Raw genomic sequence first — 19,741 nt, forward strand, 5'->3', positions numbered from 1 at the left:
AACAGGAGTTAAGAAAAAATGTGTGCATTTGCACATAAACTGGTTTCTTTAATCTTTCAAGTTAAGCAACTTTCTTTTTCAAGTGGGACTTCTTCAGACTTTTAATATACTTATTTGTAGAGTAAGGTTTAGGACCAAGAAAATCGTTGCTCTCTGCACACCTCTGACCTCTTAGACTTAGGCCTTCTTGAAAGTTGGTTTAGGAAACTTGATTCAATATTTGAAGATTCCTTCCAGTTATGAAATTATCTCTCTCTCTCTTTTAATCCCAGTACAGCATAATTACTTCCTCACAGTTAGTCCGAATGCTATTTAAGGTGTGATTACTGTGACTTGACTTTGCATTATTTGCAGTTTTCCTGGTTATGATTGTATTTCCTGATCGGTCATTCCTTTGGTCACCTATTTATATTTAGTTTCAGGAATGTATTATATTGAGAATTTCATTACAAGTTATGCTCGTTGGTGTAAAAAGTTTAATTTTCAGTATTTAGTATAAATATCCCATGGAAATGTTATATCATGAGATTGTAAAACATTTTATCCTTCTTCACTGAGAAGGTTTTTTTAGGTTGGTGATTCAAACAAACATGAATCAAAAAAATATTTTTTTGTATGTTACATATAATTTAAGATACTTGAGGGCACACAATAACAATTAAAACCATTGTATAGTTACTGTTATAATTTCATACTAGATTCAGATTTTGACATTTAATCCTTACACTTTTTATCTGAGTAAAAATCACTGGAATTATAATTGATTAATTACTCAGTTAATCAGTTACAGGGAAGAACAAATTGAATGGCATCTTTTAGGAAGACAGTGCTGTGGCTCAAATATAGAGCAATTTTTGAACTATTTTAAATAGCCTTAACCTGATTTCTTTAAAGCAAATGATATTTTGATTGGTTTTAATTAAAAACCTGTTTTTCTAAGAATTGTCTTCTGTTTAATTATGGGTATTGTTATTTACAGTTTGAAATTATATAATTAGCAAGCAAAAGGGTAACTTAGTTTAAGTGGGCAATAAACAGTATTGCCATGAATTTTAAGATGGGCACTGTGTTAAAGCAGCTCTTGAAGGTGTCACAATTAAGTTTAAAAGATAATGTTTCTGCTCTCTCTTAAGAGGCAAAAGTAGAAAACTATTAAATATCTACAGTAGCTTTAACTTATGTATTAAATGTGGTTGCCAGTTGATAAATACAATTTATTTTTAAGTCTGGTTGAAATGTTAGCGTGATTAAAAATAAGAAGAAAATGTCTTTTATGTTTACCTTCATTTTAGCCTCCTTTGTTGATTATTTCTTGGTGTAAAGTTTGCGTCTGGTATCATAATCCTGTCTAAGGAGCTTCCTTCAGTGTATTTTGTAGCATAGATCTTCTGGCAGTTGATTCTCCGAGCTTTTTTCTTTCTGACAAATGTTCATTTCACCTTTAGTTTGAAAGACATTTCTGTTGAATATAGATTTCTGGCTTTATAGTTTTTTTCCCCCTTTCAGTATTTTAAAGATGTCACTCTGTTGTCTTCTGGCTCGGAAATTTCTGATAAGAAGTTTCCTTTACTTTTTATGTTTGTTCCACTGTAATATGTCTTTTAACCTCCGACTACTCTCAGTATTTTCCCTTTATCTTTGGTTTTCACGCATTTCACTATGATGTGTCTAGGTATGTGTGTGCGTGGTTTATTTTTGTTTTGTTGTGTTTTGGTTCTTGGAAGTGGGAGGTATTTATCTTAGGATTCTGTGAGAGTCTTGGATTTGTGCTTTGATGACTTTTATTATTTTTGGAAAATTTTCAGCAACTTTCCTTTCAAATATCTTTTCTTCTCCGTTGTCTCTTTCTTATTCTGGACTCCAATTACATATATGTTAAACCATTTGAAATTGTTCCATATCTTTTTTTCTAAACTTCTAGCATTTTCATTTGGCTCTTAGAATTTCCATCTCTACTGAAATTCCCCATCTGTTAATGTGTGTTGTCTGCTTCTTCCACTAGAGACTTTAACATATTAACAATAATTATTATAAAGTCCCTGTCTGGTTATTCTACAAACTGGGCCATCTCTGACTCTGGTTCTGTAGATTGCTTTATCTTTCAACAGTGAGTTGTTTTTCCTGTTTTTGTGTGCTTCTTGAATTTTTTGATTGAAAAAGTCTCACTAAAGACTGAGGTACATCGTGTTCATGTCTGGAGATGGTCTGTTGCTTCCATTAGACCAATAGTGTGAGAACTGATTTAATCTATTTAGGAGTTGAGCTGAATTTGAATTTTGTTGTTGTGGTTACCTTCAGTGCACCACATGCTTCACATTCTCTAAGGTTGCTGTTGTTGCCTTGTGCTTAGGGTGGGAGCTCTGTACTGCAGGGTTATTCTCAGTGGCAATGCTCCATTGTAGCTTTTAGCCATTTTTTCACAACTATGCCTCAGAAGGGGTCTCTCTCCACACACTAGCCTGCAGTGGTGGAATGCTGATGCTTGTTGCTTGCCGCTAGGCTCCTGAGGGGAGCTGTCCTGTTTCTGTGTTAGGCATGCTCTGTGTATGGGGATCTCAGGAGGTGGGTCTTTGTCAGCATTCCTGCCTTTCTGAACCATGGTGGCCAAACCGTTCTTACATTTGTGATTGTTCTTAGGAGTTTCTCATCCTTCCGTTGGCAGTAACAGACCTCTGCTTGGAATTGGGTCCTGGGTCCTGGATGGTTTTCTGCTTCTCTCCCAGGAATAGAGGTTTTATTCTTCTACCCTTCCCTAAACTGGAGTTCTACTAGAGCTTTGCCTGTCCCTTTAGGGTGACAGGATTTGCTGCCCTCCCCTAATGGCTAAGGCTTTTGCCTTGAATAAGGGAAGAGTCGCAAGAAGCAAGATTTCTGTGTTTCCCCAGCAGTCACCTCCCGCAGGCCTACACCACCAGCGGTGGCTCTCTCCAGTCTCCGGCCTATGGTCCAGTCTTTCCAGGGAGCACTCAGTAATGACCTGTGGAAAAGCACTTGCAAGCGAGTGTGCATTTGTGTCTGTCACTTGTGTCATTTACTCAAGGTTGATGTGTTAACCCATGCTTGGTCTTTAACAGTCTGTAAAAATTGTAGCTGATTTCTTCTTACCCACTTGTATGTTGCCCACCGCCTGCTCTTATGCTTTACCAGGTAACACATGTCCCCCACTCCTTGCTTTGCATCCTCACCTCACTAACGAGCTAAGGAAAAGTTACGATTGTATAATTTATCTTTTTCTCATTGGATGGGAGTGACATTTTTTGCAACTTTTTATATTAAAATTTAAATAGAATAACTGAACTGTTTTAGTAATCATAGATTTTAAATTCTACAAAATCATGCATTTAGGAAAAAATTGGGGACACTACAAACCTGAAATTAATGCATGCTGGGCTTAATACCTAGGTGATGGTTGTTAGGTGCAGCAAACCACCATGGCACACATTTACCTATGTAGCAAAGATGCACATCCTGCACATGCACCCCAGAAATTAAAAAATAAAATAAAATAATTAAAAAAAAGAAATTTAGATATTTTTAGAACATGGTCAGTAATGTAATTGTGCAGGTAATCTTCACATTTTTATACTTGATATTTTCCTGCTTTTAATTTCTTTACTGCTTGCTTCTCACCAGCGTTTGAACAGTATGGTAGATGGACTAAATGTACTTTTTTATACTCCCAAACCTAATGGAATTATCACTTATCCAGTTGTTCACACCAGAAATCTGAGAGGCGAGACGTCACACCTCCCTAATCTCTATCATCCAGGCCATCCGCAAGTTCTCCTAAATATTTCTCAAATTATTTTCAATCCCAAGTCCATTACAAAAATCCAGGCCTTAATTTATCATTGTACTCTTTAAAATTGTTATTATTTGTTCATTTATTATCATTACTATTTTTTTTTAAAGCGACAGGGTCTCACTCCATTGCCCAGGCTGGAGTGCAGTGGCACAATCATAGCTCACTGCAGCCTCAAACTGCTGGGCTCAAGCGATCCTCCTGCCTCAGCCTCCTGAGTAGCTGGGACTATGGGCTTATGCCACCACACCTGGCTAATCTCTTTGTACTCTTGAAATATTCTTATAGTCTCTCATCTCCATCCAGTCCCACTTTTCCATATCTACCAGAGTAATGTTTTTAAAAGGAGATAGATTCTATAACTTCTTTATTTAAAGTTTTTATTGAGTCCCCATAATCTTCAATTTTCACAAAAATTCTTCATTCTATATGGTCTATAAGCCTCTTCCCTTTCTTCACCAAAAATTACTCTGGCTCTAACATACCACTGTAATTTACAGCCTCATCTTACCGTATTTTTTGGTTTTAGTCAAACCCAGAGTTCTTGCAATTTCATATTCTCGATTATATACAATTTCATGATTTGAACATTGTGTTTTAGAGCAGTGGTTTCTCATTCTTGGCTTTACAGGAGCATAAGAAACGTTTAAATTTGGGCAACTTTTAAAAATTCCAGTGTCCAAGCTACATCTAAACCAATTAAATCAGAATGTCTGGGGGTGGTATCAAGGCATCATCATTTATTTTAGGCTCTCCCAGGTGACTCCAGCATATAGCCAAGTCCCACTTCCCACTCCCCACTCTTATCGCACCTCCAACATGATTATCTAATTTGTTTAAATCTTGTTAATTTTTTAAAAATTCATGTTTGGCGATGACTCTTCTTGGAACCTTTCTTGACAACCCACACCCTTGCACAGGGCTATGTACCCCATAGCATCACCTGCATACTGTACTCTGCAGAAACTGAGGAATTAGAACATATGTAATTGAAATGTCATTAATTGAACACTCAAAGTGCCAACTCTTGATAATATGTGAAACTACCTTGACTGTAATTTTCAATGGGGGATGGGACAGCCAAGCCCAGCCCAGGAGTCAGCAGACATTTTCTGTAAATACAGTATTCTACTTTTAGCAATAGTATTTTATTTTACTTAAATAGAAAATGTAGTAAATATTAATATTTTTGGCTTCATGGGCCATATAATCTCTGTCTCAGTTACTCAGCTCTGCCATTGTAGCTTGAAAGTAGTCATGGACTACTATGAATGTGTTTGTTCCAATAAAACTTTATAAACACTGAAATTTGAGTTTCCTATGATTTTTACATGTCAAAAATTATTGTTCCTTATATATTTTTTTCTTTTCCTTTTTTTTTTTTTTTTTTTTTTGAGACGGGGTTTCACACTGTCACCCAGGCTGGGGTGTGGTAGCATGATCATGGGTTACTGCTGCAGCGTTGACCTCCTGGGCTCAAGTGATTCTCCCGTCTCAGCCTCCTGGGTAGTGAGGGACCACAGGAATGTACAACCATGCCTGGCTAATTTTTAAATTTTTTGTAGAGACAGGGCCTCACGCTGGTCTTGAACTCCTGGGCTCAAACAGTCCTCCTGAGTCAGTCTCCCAAACTGCTGGGATTACAGGCATGAGCTACTGTGCCCAGCTTCTTGATTTTAAAAAATCATTTCAAAATCTAAAAACCATTCTTGAAGACTATACAGAGACAGGTGGTAAACTAGATCTAGATGTGGCTCATGGGCTATATTTTGCCGACCCTTGATCTATATAGCACTTTTCCAAATTATAAATGTATCATCTCTCTGAGAGTCTAGTAAGTCCCCTATGTGGGACATGTCCCCAAATTCAGAAGTCATTGCTGTTAGAAAATGGGAGCAAGTTCTACACTTTAGATGTGTTGGTATAACAAAAAGCTTGAAATAACCCAGTTAGGACAGAGATTATTTAAATATGTAATATGAACCATTTCTGTAAAGAAGGTGATGGTATAAAGAAAGAAAAAATATATATATAATATATAAATGGTATTTTCAGCTTGATTTCTAGAATATTTAGTGTATAGTAAGTTTTCAGTATTGCCTTACTAATGACTTTTAGTAGAGAGGTTGGATTCTCTGTATTTTTGAGGATTAAAAAAATAATTAGTCTAGTGAGATAGGTTTTGTTGTTTTAATGACTTTCGGAGCTTTAAATAAATACCTCTTATGTAACTTTATCCTAGAGTAGTGATTTCTGTCTCTACTGCATACCCAGTATGCAGTAACTCTCATGAGCAGCTCAAGTTGAGAACCATTGGTCTAGTAGAGCATCTTCTCCTTTATTTTTATTTTTTATTTTTTTTACTTTTTATTTTTTGAGACAGAGTCTTGTTCTGTCGCCCAGGCTGGAATGCAGTGGCATGGTCTTTGCTCACTGCAAGCTCCACCTTCCGGGTTCATGCCATTCTCCTGCCTCAGCCTCCCGAGTAGCTGGGACTACAGGCGCCCGCCACCACACCCGGCTATTTTTTTTTTTTAATTTTTAGTAGAGATGGGGTTTTGCCATGTTAGCCAGGATGGTCTCGATCTCCTGACCTTGGCCTCCCAAATCTCCTCCTTTGATAAAGAATAGAATGAGAGCCAGGCTTAGTTGTACATGCCTGTAGTACCAGCTACTCAGGAGACTGAGGCAGGAGAATCATTTGAGCCCAGGAGTTTGAGTCCAGCCTGGGCAACATAGCAAGACTGCTATCTCTTAAAAAAAAAAAAAAAAAAAAAAAGAATGAAAAACTAATTTCTAAAAATATTATATTTGCGGTAAAAATGTGTGTAAAATATTTCAGACCAGTTGTTTAAAATAGTAAAGAATGTATAAAATGGTATCATTCATCTCATATCTTATCTCTAAAAGATAGCCATTGTTAGGTCTTCTTCCATTTGGTTATATGTTTTCTGTACAGATATGAAAATGTACTTTTTTAAACAAATAGGATTATACAATATGTACCATTCTTTGACTTGTTTTTACTCAGTATTTTCTAGACATCTAGAGAAATTCATTTTTCATAAATAATGTTGTTGAAGGATTAAAAACAAAAGCACAGAAGATAATTTTTTAGTGGCTTGGCAACCAGAGCTGATGAAAGTTACAGATGGGGAGCAGAGCTATTTCTAGTATTGTTTGGAGGCTGGAACAGATCATAACTCCACTGCCTTTTACCCCACCAAAAAGTAACACACTGCAACAATCCAGGCAAAATTAAGGTGAGGATTATAGACAGTCTTGAGTGGGGAAATGTTATAAAAGGAATTTCTGAGATACGTTCTGGAAGAAGGGATATTCCCTTCCAGAGAATTATGGTGATTATAGGCATGAGATGCTTCAAAGTTTCTGTTGTTTTGTGTATTACATTTTTTAAATGTTTGTTTTGTATTTTTTCAGCACTAGCGAAGTCTCTCTGGCTTCCTCCCTTCATTGTTACCCAATTGCTAGAAGCTTGGATGAGGTGGGGTATGAGTGGAGAGAGAAAACTGTGAGCCTCTGGGTGTTCACTTTAGCATAGACAGTTTAAGAAAAGGCTGTGATATTCCACTCCTGTCTTTTTACTAGGTGTTCTTCCCAGGAACATGGGCATCTGCTTTTGCTCTAGTCCTTAGGATCCTGCGGTTCTCTTCACCTGAACTAATCCAGTAGGTTTCATGTATTTGCCTATAGTGATTGGGCCTTGGACAGTCTTGCTTATCCAGAGTTGATCAAAATCTTTAGAGTCCCTGTTCACTCATGAGGTTATGTTGATCTGTCAGGTAATTCAAAATAATAGTAATAACACAAAACCTAACATAACTGTTAGGTTATGTTTTCTATCATTTTTTCCATCATAAAGAGTATGATTTTTTGAAAGAGAGAAAGAAATATAAAAGTAAATCTGACATTAGGGTACTTTGTTCATGTTCAGTCTGATGAAGGAATAATCCTGGACTGGTCATTGGAGGACCATTTGAGGTTCTATTTTAATTTTATGATTATTTTGATACCTTTGGTTTTTATAAAACATTAAACTGAAATTTTACTTTGCCTTCTATTAGGTAGATTTATTGTTGAGATCATAGCTACATATTCAGTAGTCAAACAACACTACTTTTTTTATAATGTCAGATAATCTCCTGTTCATAGTGTTAAATATATTCAATAAATAAATTATTTCCTCTAATTGTATTATAAGAACTTTTTTAAATGGGCTCGAGGTACAAGGCGGATTGTTGACTTTTGTATTGAAGAGTCTGTGATTGTTGCAGAGCCTTTCCTTGTCTCAGGGTAAATTGAGAAAAGAGCTCCCTTGATGAAAAGATACACCCCCATTTTCTACTCCCTTATATTCTCACTTTATTAGGTTCACTTAGGAAAACTGTTATCTTTCAATATGCAAATGTCTTCTGAGCAAGTTGGGGTTTTTAAATTTTAATGTATTTATTATAAGTTGAAGCCATTTGTTTGAGAGTAATGATCTGAAATACTGTTTCCCTGAATGCTGGAAGAGAAAAGCCTCTAAGAGGCAAGCTTTGTCTGTTTTTCCATAATCACTAGCATCTATCTCGTATGCCATTGAGAAGCAGGCATGGTAGTTTAACACACACTGTAAAATATATCAGATGTCTCTTCTTTGAAGTAATTTCAAATTGCATGAGTCCATTTTACGTGCCAGTTCTTAAGAATTTGGCAGGGTAAAGCTGATTTTAAAAAAAATCTTTCTATTCTTTCGTTTTTTTAAATTAAACTTTTATTTTGAGATTATAAGAATCACAGTTGTAAGAACCAGTACATAGAGAGCTTATGTGCCCTTTATCCAGTTTACCCAATAGGAACATCTCAGAAATCCACAGTATAATATATCAACCAGGATATTGACATTGATGCAATCCACCAACCTTATCCAGACTTTGCTAGTATTTCTTGTACACTTGTACTCTTCTCTATTGTGTATTTAGTTCTATACAATTGTATCACTTACATGTATATCCACCACTATAGTCAAAGAAGAAATCCATTACCGCAAAGATTGCTCATGTTGCTTTTTAATAAATATACCCTCCTTCCTTTTTAAGGAGTTTTTGTTTTGTTTTAAATTCTTAGTCATTTATGGTCTTGACCTAATTATGTTTCAAATTTATATCATGCTTTTAAATTTTTTACTTTTTAAAAAAAAATTAGTAAAAACATAACTGATGAAGCACACTTGCTGTTGACTGGGGGCAGTGACTCACGCCTGTAATCCTAGCACTTTGGGAGGCCAAGGTGGGCAGATCACCTGAGGTCGGGAGTTCGAGACAAGCCTGACCAACACGGAGAAACCCCATCGCTACTAAAAATACAAAAATTAGCCAAGCATGGTGACGGGCACCTGTAATCCCAGCTACTTGGGAGGCTGAGGCAGGAGAATCGCTTGAACCCGGGAGGTGGAGGTTGCAATGAGCTGAGGTTACTCCACACCAGGCCCCCCTCCCCACCAAAAAAAGGCACTCACTGTTTTCTCCTCCCTCACACAGATCACTTGTGTGACAAGTGATGTGTAGTTTTTTTCCCACACCAAGCAATTCTCTAGGATACCAACTGAGTGTCCTACAGTTCAGTTCAGTTCTGACATTTACCTGGTGTTAGCATCCAGTCCCGCAGGTTAAAGGCACAGTCCCAGAAATGACTCCCATTTAGACACCAGTAGAAAGTCTGGGCTTCCCGTATTTCTGACTGGCTGTAAGTCGGGGGTTCCCATTGACCCCTCCTCAGGTTTCATCATTTGCTAGAACAGCTCATAGAACTCAAGGAAACACTTCACTGGCTATGGTTACTGGTTGATTTTAAAGGTTACAACTTGAGGCCAGGCGTAGTGGTTCTCGCCTATAATCCCAGCACTTTGGGAGGTTGAGGCAGAAGAATTACTTGAGGCCAGGAGTTCTAGACCAGTCTGGGCAGCACAGGCAGATCCTGTCTCTACAAAAATATTTTTTAAAAACTAGCCAGGCATGGTGGCCCACATGTGTAGTCGTAGCTACTGGGAAGACTGAGGCAGGAGGATCACTTGATCCCAGGAGATGGAGGCTGCAGTGAGCTATGGTCACGCCACTGCACTCCAGCCTGGGTGATGGAGCAAGACTCTGCCTCAAAAAAAAAAAAAACAAAATCATATGGTATTCATTTGTGATGGTTTATTTCACTTAGCGTAATGTCCACAAGGTTCATTCCTGTTGTAGTATGTGATAAGATTTCCTTCCTTCCCTTTTAAAACTGAGTAATTTTTCCATTATATGTGTACTGTGTTTTGTTTATCCATTCAGGGACTCTTGAGTTGCTATCACCTCTTGGCTATTGTGAATAATACTGATAAACATGGGTATGCCAATATCTCTTTGAGATTCTGCTTTTAGTTCTTTTGGGTATATACCCAGAAAGTGGAATTGTTGGATCATATGGTAGTTTTGTTTTTAACTTCCTGAGGAGCCTCCATACTATTTTCCACAGCAGCTGCATCATTTTACATTCCTACCAACAGTAAATATCCATATTTAATGATATTTGGATACATAGGTTTTGATTCATCCATTTTAATTATTTAATGACTGTTTTATTGGCTTTTCTTTTACAATTGATAGAGAGTGACTACCTAGCCCAAATCACAGATGAGATACTTTGTATTATAGAATGTTTGCATATCAAGGATGATCCTCAAGGTGACATCTAAATATTTTAGAGTCAGCTCTTTCAGGTATAAGTGAGAGAATCCTTACCTGAATAGTTTAAGTAAAAAGAGGGATTTTATTACACGGGAACTGGGATGTGACATTGAATCTAAGGATGGTAATGAGTCAGGCCTTAGAAATAACTGATTAAGGGACTTGATTCTCTCTTGTCTTTGATGGATCTTTTTCCTTCTTGTACTGTGGCTTTCATCATGAGACGATGAAGTAGCTTCACAAATCTTGAGCCTTTCAGCTTCAGCTACCCAAAGAGCAAGGACACTCAGTTGGTCCCAATCCAGAAGTCCCAGGGGAAGGGAACGATTGGCCCAGCTTGGATCGATTGCCTTTCTTTCCAACCTTACTACAGTATGGTTAGGGAGAAGGAGTCAGTGCAAGGACATCTGTGGGAACTATATGGAGTGACTGGGAGGCAGTTGGGTGGCCAGAAGGAATGGGAATGAATGTGAGAGAGAGAATGAAGAGTGTGCTTGTCCACTGTCTCTTAAGCTGAGATGTCAGTGAACAGTCAATTGAGGTCACAGTGGGGAGATAATATTGGAGCTTGAAAAGTTCTGGATAAGGAACACTAAGATGACTAGAGGGAAATAATTTATCTGACTGATTTTTTAGTATACCAAGTTCAGGGCCACAAGGAGAAAATGACTGAAATTCTTAAAGATAAAAGGTAAAAGTCATTGACTGATTTCTGGAATGATTTGAATTAGAATTACAAGGTAGTTAAAAACATTCTTAACACTGCTATTTAGGGTAGAAAATAAAAGATTCTATTTCAAACTAATTTTATAATTCTAAGAAGTTTACAAATATATCGGGGTTTAATGTAAAATTGATGGATGATAGCTATATAATAGGGGCATTTAGAAGAAATTAGAGTATAGTGTTAACCTTTTGAAGCCATGGAAGGAATTATTTCCCCATCAGGCATCAGCGATGATGATAAAACTTATAATGTATTCAGTGCTACTTGTGTCAGGTACTGTGTGAAGCATTTTTCTATGTATTATGTCATTTAACCTCCCAAACCATAGGTGCTCACTATTTGTTAAACTGAATTTTCTAAGTTGTGTTTCAACAGATTATTAACACTTTGCTTTTCCTTTCAGAGATGTGGTACTGGATCTTCCTCTGGGCTCTCTTCTCTTCTCTGTTTGTCCATGGTGCTGCAGGAGTGTTGATGTTTGTGATGCTGCAGAGGCATAGGCAGGGAAGAGTCATCTCTGTCATTGCAGTCAGCATTGGATTTCTGGCTTCTGTAACTGGAGCGATGATTACCAGTAAGTTGATTTTCTTTTGTCTGAGGATGTAAGTTTGTATGCACTTACCATTTTGGTAGCTGTGTTCTTATTATACATGTAACATTAGTGAGATCTTTTATGTAGATTATTTTTCAACACTTAACACACTCCACCTAGAAGATAAAGATGAGCTGATTTATTCATTGAACAGATAGTTGTTGTAATTCTGCTATGTGAAGAGTCCTTTTACAAGGTTTTGAGGGAAATCGAAAAATTCATAAAAATTGGCAAGAGGCAAGGCAGTTCAATGGGAAAATTCACAGTGATTATAGTTTCTGCTTTCAAGTTGCTCATTTTCTAGGAAAAAGGAAAGGCATAAAAATATGTCAGTGATAATTATCATAAGCAAAAGTATATCCCTGAGGTCCTTAATGTCATCTGCCTGTCACTACAAAATCAAATTGCACTTTCTTCTTATATACACATTATTATGGCCTACTAGAAATGAGCTGTGCTAGAGTGTCCTCTAGCGCTTTGCAGGTTTCCTGCTGTGCTGCCTCATGAGTTTTTTCAGACAAGTTTTTGGGTTCATTCCCTCTGGCCTTCTCTGCTTAACACTGTACTTAGGCCCAAACTCCAGCCTTGACTTCAAAGAATTAGTTTATGGTTTTGTTATCAGCAGAAGGTATCCAAGTTACCAGCAGCAAATCCATACAGGTCTGCAGCAGCCTCAATTCTTGCCTCCTCAGAGGAAATAATTCGACTGAGGGGTATAAGACAGAAAAAGACACCAAGGCAAGCTTCAGAGCTGGAGTGGAATTTAAAAGCTTTAGAGCAGGAAAGAAAGGAAAGTACACTTGGAAGAGACCCAAGCGGGCACTTTGGAGGTCAAGTGCCCCATTTAACCTTGGTCCTACGACTCGCTGGCCCATTTCCAGTTCTTGCACCCCTTTTCCTTCATTCTTCCTTTAGGGTGAGCCACCCGCATGCGCGGTGCCCTCTTTACACTTGGGAGGCGAGCATGCGCAGTGTGTTTAAGAAGTTGTATTCATGCTCATCTGAGGCTTTCTTCCCTTTTCCAGTGGAATGCCCCGGAAGGTCATACTCCACCATTTTGTCTTAATGCGCATGCTTGAGCCCACTTACGCATTTCCTGAGATTTTATTGGAAGCTACTGGTTACCAATTTCAAGTGTTTTTATCCATTGGGAAATTGCCTCTCCCTGGTGCCTGTGACCAATTATCATTTTAGTGTGACAACTGCCGGACCATCACCTGATGGTCACCTGACATTCCTGGTGGGTGAGGGTAGCCCTCTCCTGCCCCACTCCTGACAACCTACCTACTGTAACAATTTCTGCAGCCGCTGGTTGAGCAGAGCTTAGGTGTGCACCCTGTTGAGACTGGAGTGTGCCACATCTGCTTGCTTAGTGTGGTTGTGCCAGAAACCGGGTGCCTCTCTGAGCTGCTGTTGATTCTGTGACTGCCAATGCATAGTACATGTGTCTGTTGCCCTTCACGTCCGGCCTATTCCCATATGTCAGGGGCAGCTCACTGCTACCACTGGATCTGTTTTGGGACTTTCTGACAGTTTCTTCTTCCTTTCTAGTTGATTCTTGCCTCAGAGATAAGAAGGCAACCTTATCTTTATCATGCAAGGGATTCCCTTCTTTACCCTTTCCAGAGTGATTGACATCCTTTGTCTTGAGAGGAAAGCCCTACTCCCATGTCCCTGGGTATGTCCTATGGCACTAATAAGACAACCATAAAATACTTGTGGGAAATGGGGAGGAGTCTGTTTTCTTATCCTTCAATTGTTATTTTTTGTTATCTTGTGTTAAGTTTTTATAGTTGCTTTTGTTGTTTCTGCATTCAACCTATAATTTGATGATATGGATATTACCTCATATGCTTTGTCATAGACAGGGTTTTAAACAGGTACTCAGGTTTAGCTAAAGCACATGGTCTGCTTAGTAGGAGTAGTACCAGATTCAGTAGGAAAGATAGAACTGAGCCAGATTCCAGAGGGCCTTGGAAAGCTGTCTGGGAAGTTTGGGCTCTATTCTGCAGGCCATGGAAAACAAATGGATATTTTTGAATGCAGTTGGCAAGGGACAAGCAGTTCAGTGGGAAATTTTGTTTTATAGTTGAATATAGAATTAATGTAAAGAAGCAAGAGAAAACCCTGAAAGAGCAGGGACCTGGTCTGTCTTCATCACTGCTCGATCCCCAAAAATAAAACAGTACCTAGAACATAACTGATACTCAAAACATATAGGTTGGATGGATAGGAGGAGTGAGAGAGGAAGAGAGGGAGGAAAGGAAAGAAAGAAGAGGGGATAGGGAGAGAGAATAAAGAGGAAGGAAGAGGAACTAAGAGGCATTAACTATAATCCAAACTTGAGGCCAGGTTCTGAACTAAAGTAATGGCTGTAGGTTGGGAAGGAAGGAGTTAATGTAAGAACTATACAAAGGACAAAAAATCTAAATTAGTTATTCATTGTGGTGGCATACAAAGAGATATGAAAGGGGCTGCCAGTAGTTTTTGACATGGCTACTGTTGTAATTGTGTAACCGTGAACAGAGGACGAAGGAAGAAGGAGCAGCCTGTTTGGAAGTTTAAGTGGTATGTGTATATATATATATGTATTTATTTGCATATATTATTGGAAAAGTTTAAAGAGAGCATGAGAAATGGAATTCTTCCATTTATCTCTGATGATATGTGTGTATATATAACCCATTTTCAATTCAGTCAAGAATAAAGTAAGCCAGTGATTTTAGAAACTGCAGTGTTATATTTTTAAATCCTTAATATAAGTCTGACACAATTCCAAGTAAAAATTTGTGTCCATATTAGCAATAAAACATTTAATTTTTTTCTGGCTAATTATCTGACTTGCAAACAGGTGAATTAGGAAAACTAGCCAATGTGAATAGTGATATTTACTTTCTTAATACAAGTTGTGAATACTAGTGCACTCATAGCTGTATCTTCAATTATTGATTGCTAAATACCTATATTCAGTAAGATGCTGACTGAATATAGTTACATATTCATTATATTTTGCAACTTCTTAGATTTTATTTTGAAACTAAAGTGATTTTTTATATAATGTTTTTAGTTAATACCAGAATTGGGAGAAACTGGTTTCTATATAATGTCTAATTTTAGCTGTTTAATTTTAGCCAGTCTGAAAGTGTAAAGTAAGTTCTCATTGTTGGTTTAATTTGCATTTCTGTGATTATTAATGAATTTGAGCATCTCTTCCTATGTTTATTATATATTTAGGTTTTCTTTTTTACAGATTGCTTCTTTAAATTCTGTGGTTTTCTTTTGGTATTCTTGTTTCTTTTTTATTAAATTACAGATATTTTTATATATTAGAGATATTGACCTCTTGTTGGTTTTGGACTTTGCAAATAATTTATCTCAGTCTTTTATCAGTTACCTTCATCCATGATATCATTTACGGAGCAGAAATCCTTAGTTTCAGCGTGATCAACTGAAAGGGTTTTTGCCTTATGGTTTATAAAGATTTTATTAAAGAAGTTATCCTCCATTCCAGTGCTAGAAGATATTCTGATATATTCTATTAATTTTACAGTTTTTCCTTTTGTATTAAGGTCTTTAATTCACCTGTAGCAGGAATTGGCAAACATTTTTGTAAAGGGCCAAGTAATAAATATTTTAGATTTCACAGGCTAGTGGTCTCTGTCACATTATTCAGTTCTGCCAAGGTAGTGCAAAAGCAGCCATAGACATATGTAAATGAATGCACATGGCCTGTTACGGTAAAACTTTATTTCTATTTACAAAAAAGGCATCGGGCATTCAGGCCATAATTTATCCTCCATATAGAGTCTACCTTTGTTTTAGGTATTAGATAGGATTCTATGTGTTTTTTCCCCCACTGCCATATAGTAAATCAGTTTTTATCATGCCAAACGCTAAAAAATTCATCATTTCCTTACTGATTTGTAGTGCCACCTTTATTGTGTATTATATTCTCAAAGTACAGGGATCTGTCTCTGAACTCTATTCTGATTCATGGTCTTTTTATCTATTCTTGTAGAAGGGTCACTTTTTTTTTTAATCCCAGTAGTTTTGTGGTATATCTTAATATCTGTCAGGAATAGCTCCTTCTTGTTACTTTCCTTTCTCAAAGTTAACAGCTGTTGATGGGCCCTTATTTGTTCATATAAATTTTAGACTATGTCTACTGGATCGTTCAAAAAGTATGATAATGATTTTTATTAGGATTTAACTGAATATAGAGGATAATTTGGGAAGAATTGGCATATTTTATCACCCAAGAACATGTAGTGTATCTCTATTTGTTGAGATCATCTTTTATGTCTTTTATTAGAGTTTAAAAATGCTTTTCTCAATAGGAAGTTTGTATATTTTTTATGAAGTTAATTCCTAAACTCCTGTTATGGCTATTGTACATGGATATCTTTTGATTACATTGTTTAGTTTTATTGGTGTGGAGATGTAAGTCAGGTTTATGAAAGATTAACAAACTGGTTCTTTGGAGAGATAAGATGAATAGACTGCTGGCAAACTAAGAAAAAAGGGTTAAGGCAGAAGAGTAAAATACAGAGCATAATAGAAGAAATACTAAATCTCAATAATAAAGATAGAGAATTATAAAAATAAAATAGTTTTATGAACAGCTATACCTAAATATAAAATGTCAAAATTGACATAAGGGGAAGTAGAAAATATGAATAGGAAAATAATTATTTTTGCCAATTGCAATATTAAAGACCCTTCTTCCAAAAAACTCCAGGCCCAAAGGGGTTTACAGGAGAATTCTACCAAACTTTCAAGAACAACTAGTTCATATTTGATCCAAGTTACTGCAGAAAATAGAAAGAATAAAAGCTGTGCACAGCTTATTTTCAGAGGTCAGCGTAATCTTATTGCTAAACAAGATGAGGGCTACACCAGAACCTTAGGAATTCCTGTTCTTGGAATGCAAAGATAATTCAATATCAGAAATGAGTGCAGCTGTATTTCAAGAAAACATTATTGATGGACACTAAAATCAGAATTTCATATAATTTTCATGTATCATGAAATGTTAGTCTCTGGATTTTAACAAATCACTTTAAAAAAGTGAAAACTATTCTTAGCCTGCATGCTGTACAAAATAGGTCGGTGGGCCAGATTTGTGGATTGTAGTTTGCCAACCTCGATCTAACTATGCAAACTGATAGAATCAACACATTATTAAAACTAATTCTTCCCTTAACCTTGTTCTATTTTTTTTTCTGTTTTTCCACCCATAGCTCTTTGTGCCTCTTCACCCTTAACCTTTATCATATGCTTGCTTTTTTTTTTCTTTTTCCATTTTAGAGATAGGGTCTAGCTCTGCTGCCCAGGCAGGAATGCAGTGACACACTCATACCTTACTGTACCCTTGAACTTCTGAGCTCCAGTGATCCTCCCAGTTCAGCCTCCTGAGTTGCTAGGACTACAGGCTATCATTTGCTTTCTGTCAGGAAATACGCAGGGCAGATCACATCACTTTTTACTGGAATGCCCATCTGCAGGCACTTTATGTTGTTAATCAGTGTTTTCTGTCTACTGATGACTCTCCTGTTCCCCTTCGTCCTTGTAGTTTTGTATATTTTACTCACCTCAGATCATCTTGGCAATATTGCTTTCTCCACTTCATTTGGGATCTTTCCTTATTTCTAATTGATCATGTTTGCCACTGTTCACAGTGGCAGATCCACATGTGTTATTTATTTCAAGAACCCTATCCCACTTCTCTGCATGCCTGCATATATTAGCCTCATAAATCACCAAGAAAATAAAGATCTTAATGTACTCTTTCAACTAGCTGTTGTTCAGCAAGACACCCTAAGGAGAGTGAAAACTAAAGAGCAAACTGGGATAAGATATTTGGCCGGGCACGGTGGCTCACGCTTGTAATCCCAGCACTTTGGGAGGCCGAGGCGGGCGGATCACGAGGTCAGGAGATCAAGACCATGGTGAAACCCTGTCTCTACTAAAAATACAAAAAATTAGCTGGGCGTGGTGGCAGGCACCTGTAGTCCCAGCTACTCGGGAGGCTGAGGTGAGAGAATGGCGTGAACCCGGGAGGCGGAGCTTGCAGGGAGCTGAGATCGCGCCACTGCACTCCAGCCTGGGTGACAGAGCGAGACTCCGTCTCAAAAAAAATAAATAAATAAATAAATAAAACAATATATAACTTCATATAATTGTAAAAAGATTAATATCTAGACTATATATTTTTTTAAAACCCTGTGCCTCAAGTTATTAAAAGACAACCCAGTAGAAAAGTGAATAAAGGACTTAAGCATTTCATACAAGTAGAAACCCTAATGGCTAATAATATGTGAAGAGAAACTCAATCACATTAATTGCCAAGGATTTGTAAATTCATCAGATAGATAATATCTCTTACCCACTAGATTGGCAAAAAAAAATTAAAAGACAAAAAAGGATGTCACCTGCCTCTGAGGATATGGAGTAACTGAAATATACATTGGTACAGCTAATTTGGAAAAATAATTTGGCACTATCTAGTCAAGTTGAAAAGGCCCATACCACAGGGCTGAGCAGTTCTGGTTTTACTCGTGGATCATGGAGAAACTCTTGACTGCATGTGTGTGCTAGGGGTCATGGACAAGAACATTCACAGGAGCAGTGTTTGTGATTGTAAAGGACCGAAAACAAAGCAATGTTGTTGGCCATAGAATGGATAAATAAATTGTGGTATATTCATACTTGGAATTCTGTATGGCAGTGAAAATGAATAAGTTATAGCTGCATACAAGGAATATAGTTATTTCCTACTATATTCCATAATATATTTATGCCCTGCTATTTTAAATCAAGAGTTTATTTAACTCTTTCATTGTATACCAATATTTTTATTTGATAAATAGGATTGAAAGATATCCTGGCATTTAAAATGAAATATCTTTCATATCCTGACATTTAAGATGAAAGTTTCTTGGAATTTTAGGGACGTTTTAGGCAAGTTAGGTATAGAAGTTAAGTTAGATTTTAAAAATTTTATTATGTGAGTAATATATGATTATATTCATTATGTAAAACTCAAAACATAGAGCAAAGTCCCTTTTGACCAACACTCTCAAACTAGTGCTATTCTCAGAAGTAAGCCCTATTTTCAGTTTGGTATGTATCCGCCAGATATTTGTTGATGCATTACATTCACTCATACATATTTACATACATACACGCATACATACACACATACATATGTATGTATGTACTAGTAGAGAATATGTATTGTTTTATGTTTTATTTTCTTTGTTACCTAAATGATATATCTAAGTTATTTTTATTTCAGTTCATACAAATCTATATTTTCCTTTTGAAATTGTATGGGTTCATGGTATGGACTTCATATAGTTTATCTCCAACTGATGGTGGACATTTGTTTTGTTTTTGTTTGATTACAGAAATGCTGTATTGATTATGTGTGTTTATGCATGTACATGTGTGTGTTTGTATTCTAAATATTAATCATCAGTTTGTTTTGCATATAGCAAATATTTTTCCAGTCTGTTCCTGATGTGAAACCTTTATGGGTTTTACTCTTTTTTTGTGGTCTCAAGAAGATCTCTTTTCCTAGGATCATAAACATAATTCTCTTACATTTTAAAGTTTAGATATGTACTTTTGTTTTTAACATTTAATTTGATCCATCTGAAATTTATTTTGGGGAATGGTGTGAAGCAGGGACCTAAATTTATTTTTTTGAAATGGCTACCAGTCGTTCCAACACCATTTATTGAATGGTGAACCACTGATTGGAATTATCTTTATCCTTTACTACTATGACGACTACTAGCCAAAATTTGTTGCGTACATACTAGGATCATCCACTATTTTAAGCACTTGACAAGTGTCATCTCTTAATCTTCATGCCCACCTATTTTACAGTT

At 36.8% G+C, this 19,741-nt stretch overlaps 1 protein-coding gene across 2 annotated transcripts in view; it reads left to right on the forward strand.

The window, feature by feature from the left end:
• TMEM170B (transmembrane protein 170B) overlaps window positions 1-19,741 on the forward strand; it is a 45,887-nt gene that overhangs the window by 16,108 nt on the left and 10,038 nt on the right. For both annotated transcript variants that reach the window (XR_009211327.1, XM_032140712.2), the window contains exon 2: window positions 11,658-11,828. Coding sequence is in view for 1 of the 2 variants with exons in the window: in XM_032140712.2 (XP_031996603.1) it covers window positions 11,658-11,828 (171 nt within the window). In the remaining variant the exon portion in view is untranslated. The remainder of the gene's footprint in view (window positions 1-11,657; window positions 11,829-19,741) is intronic.

Source organism: Hylobates moloch, unplaced genomic scaffold (assembly GCF_009828535.3).
Source record: "Hylobates moloch isolate HMO894 unplaced genomic scaffold, HMol_V3 SCAFFOLD_20, whole genome shotgun sequence".
In the NCBI taxonomy this organism is placed as follows: Eukaryota; Metazoa; Chordata; class Mammalia; order Primates; family Hylobatidae; genus Hylobates; species Hylobates moloch.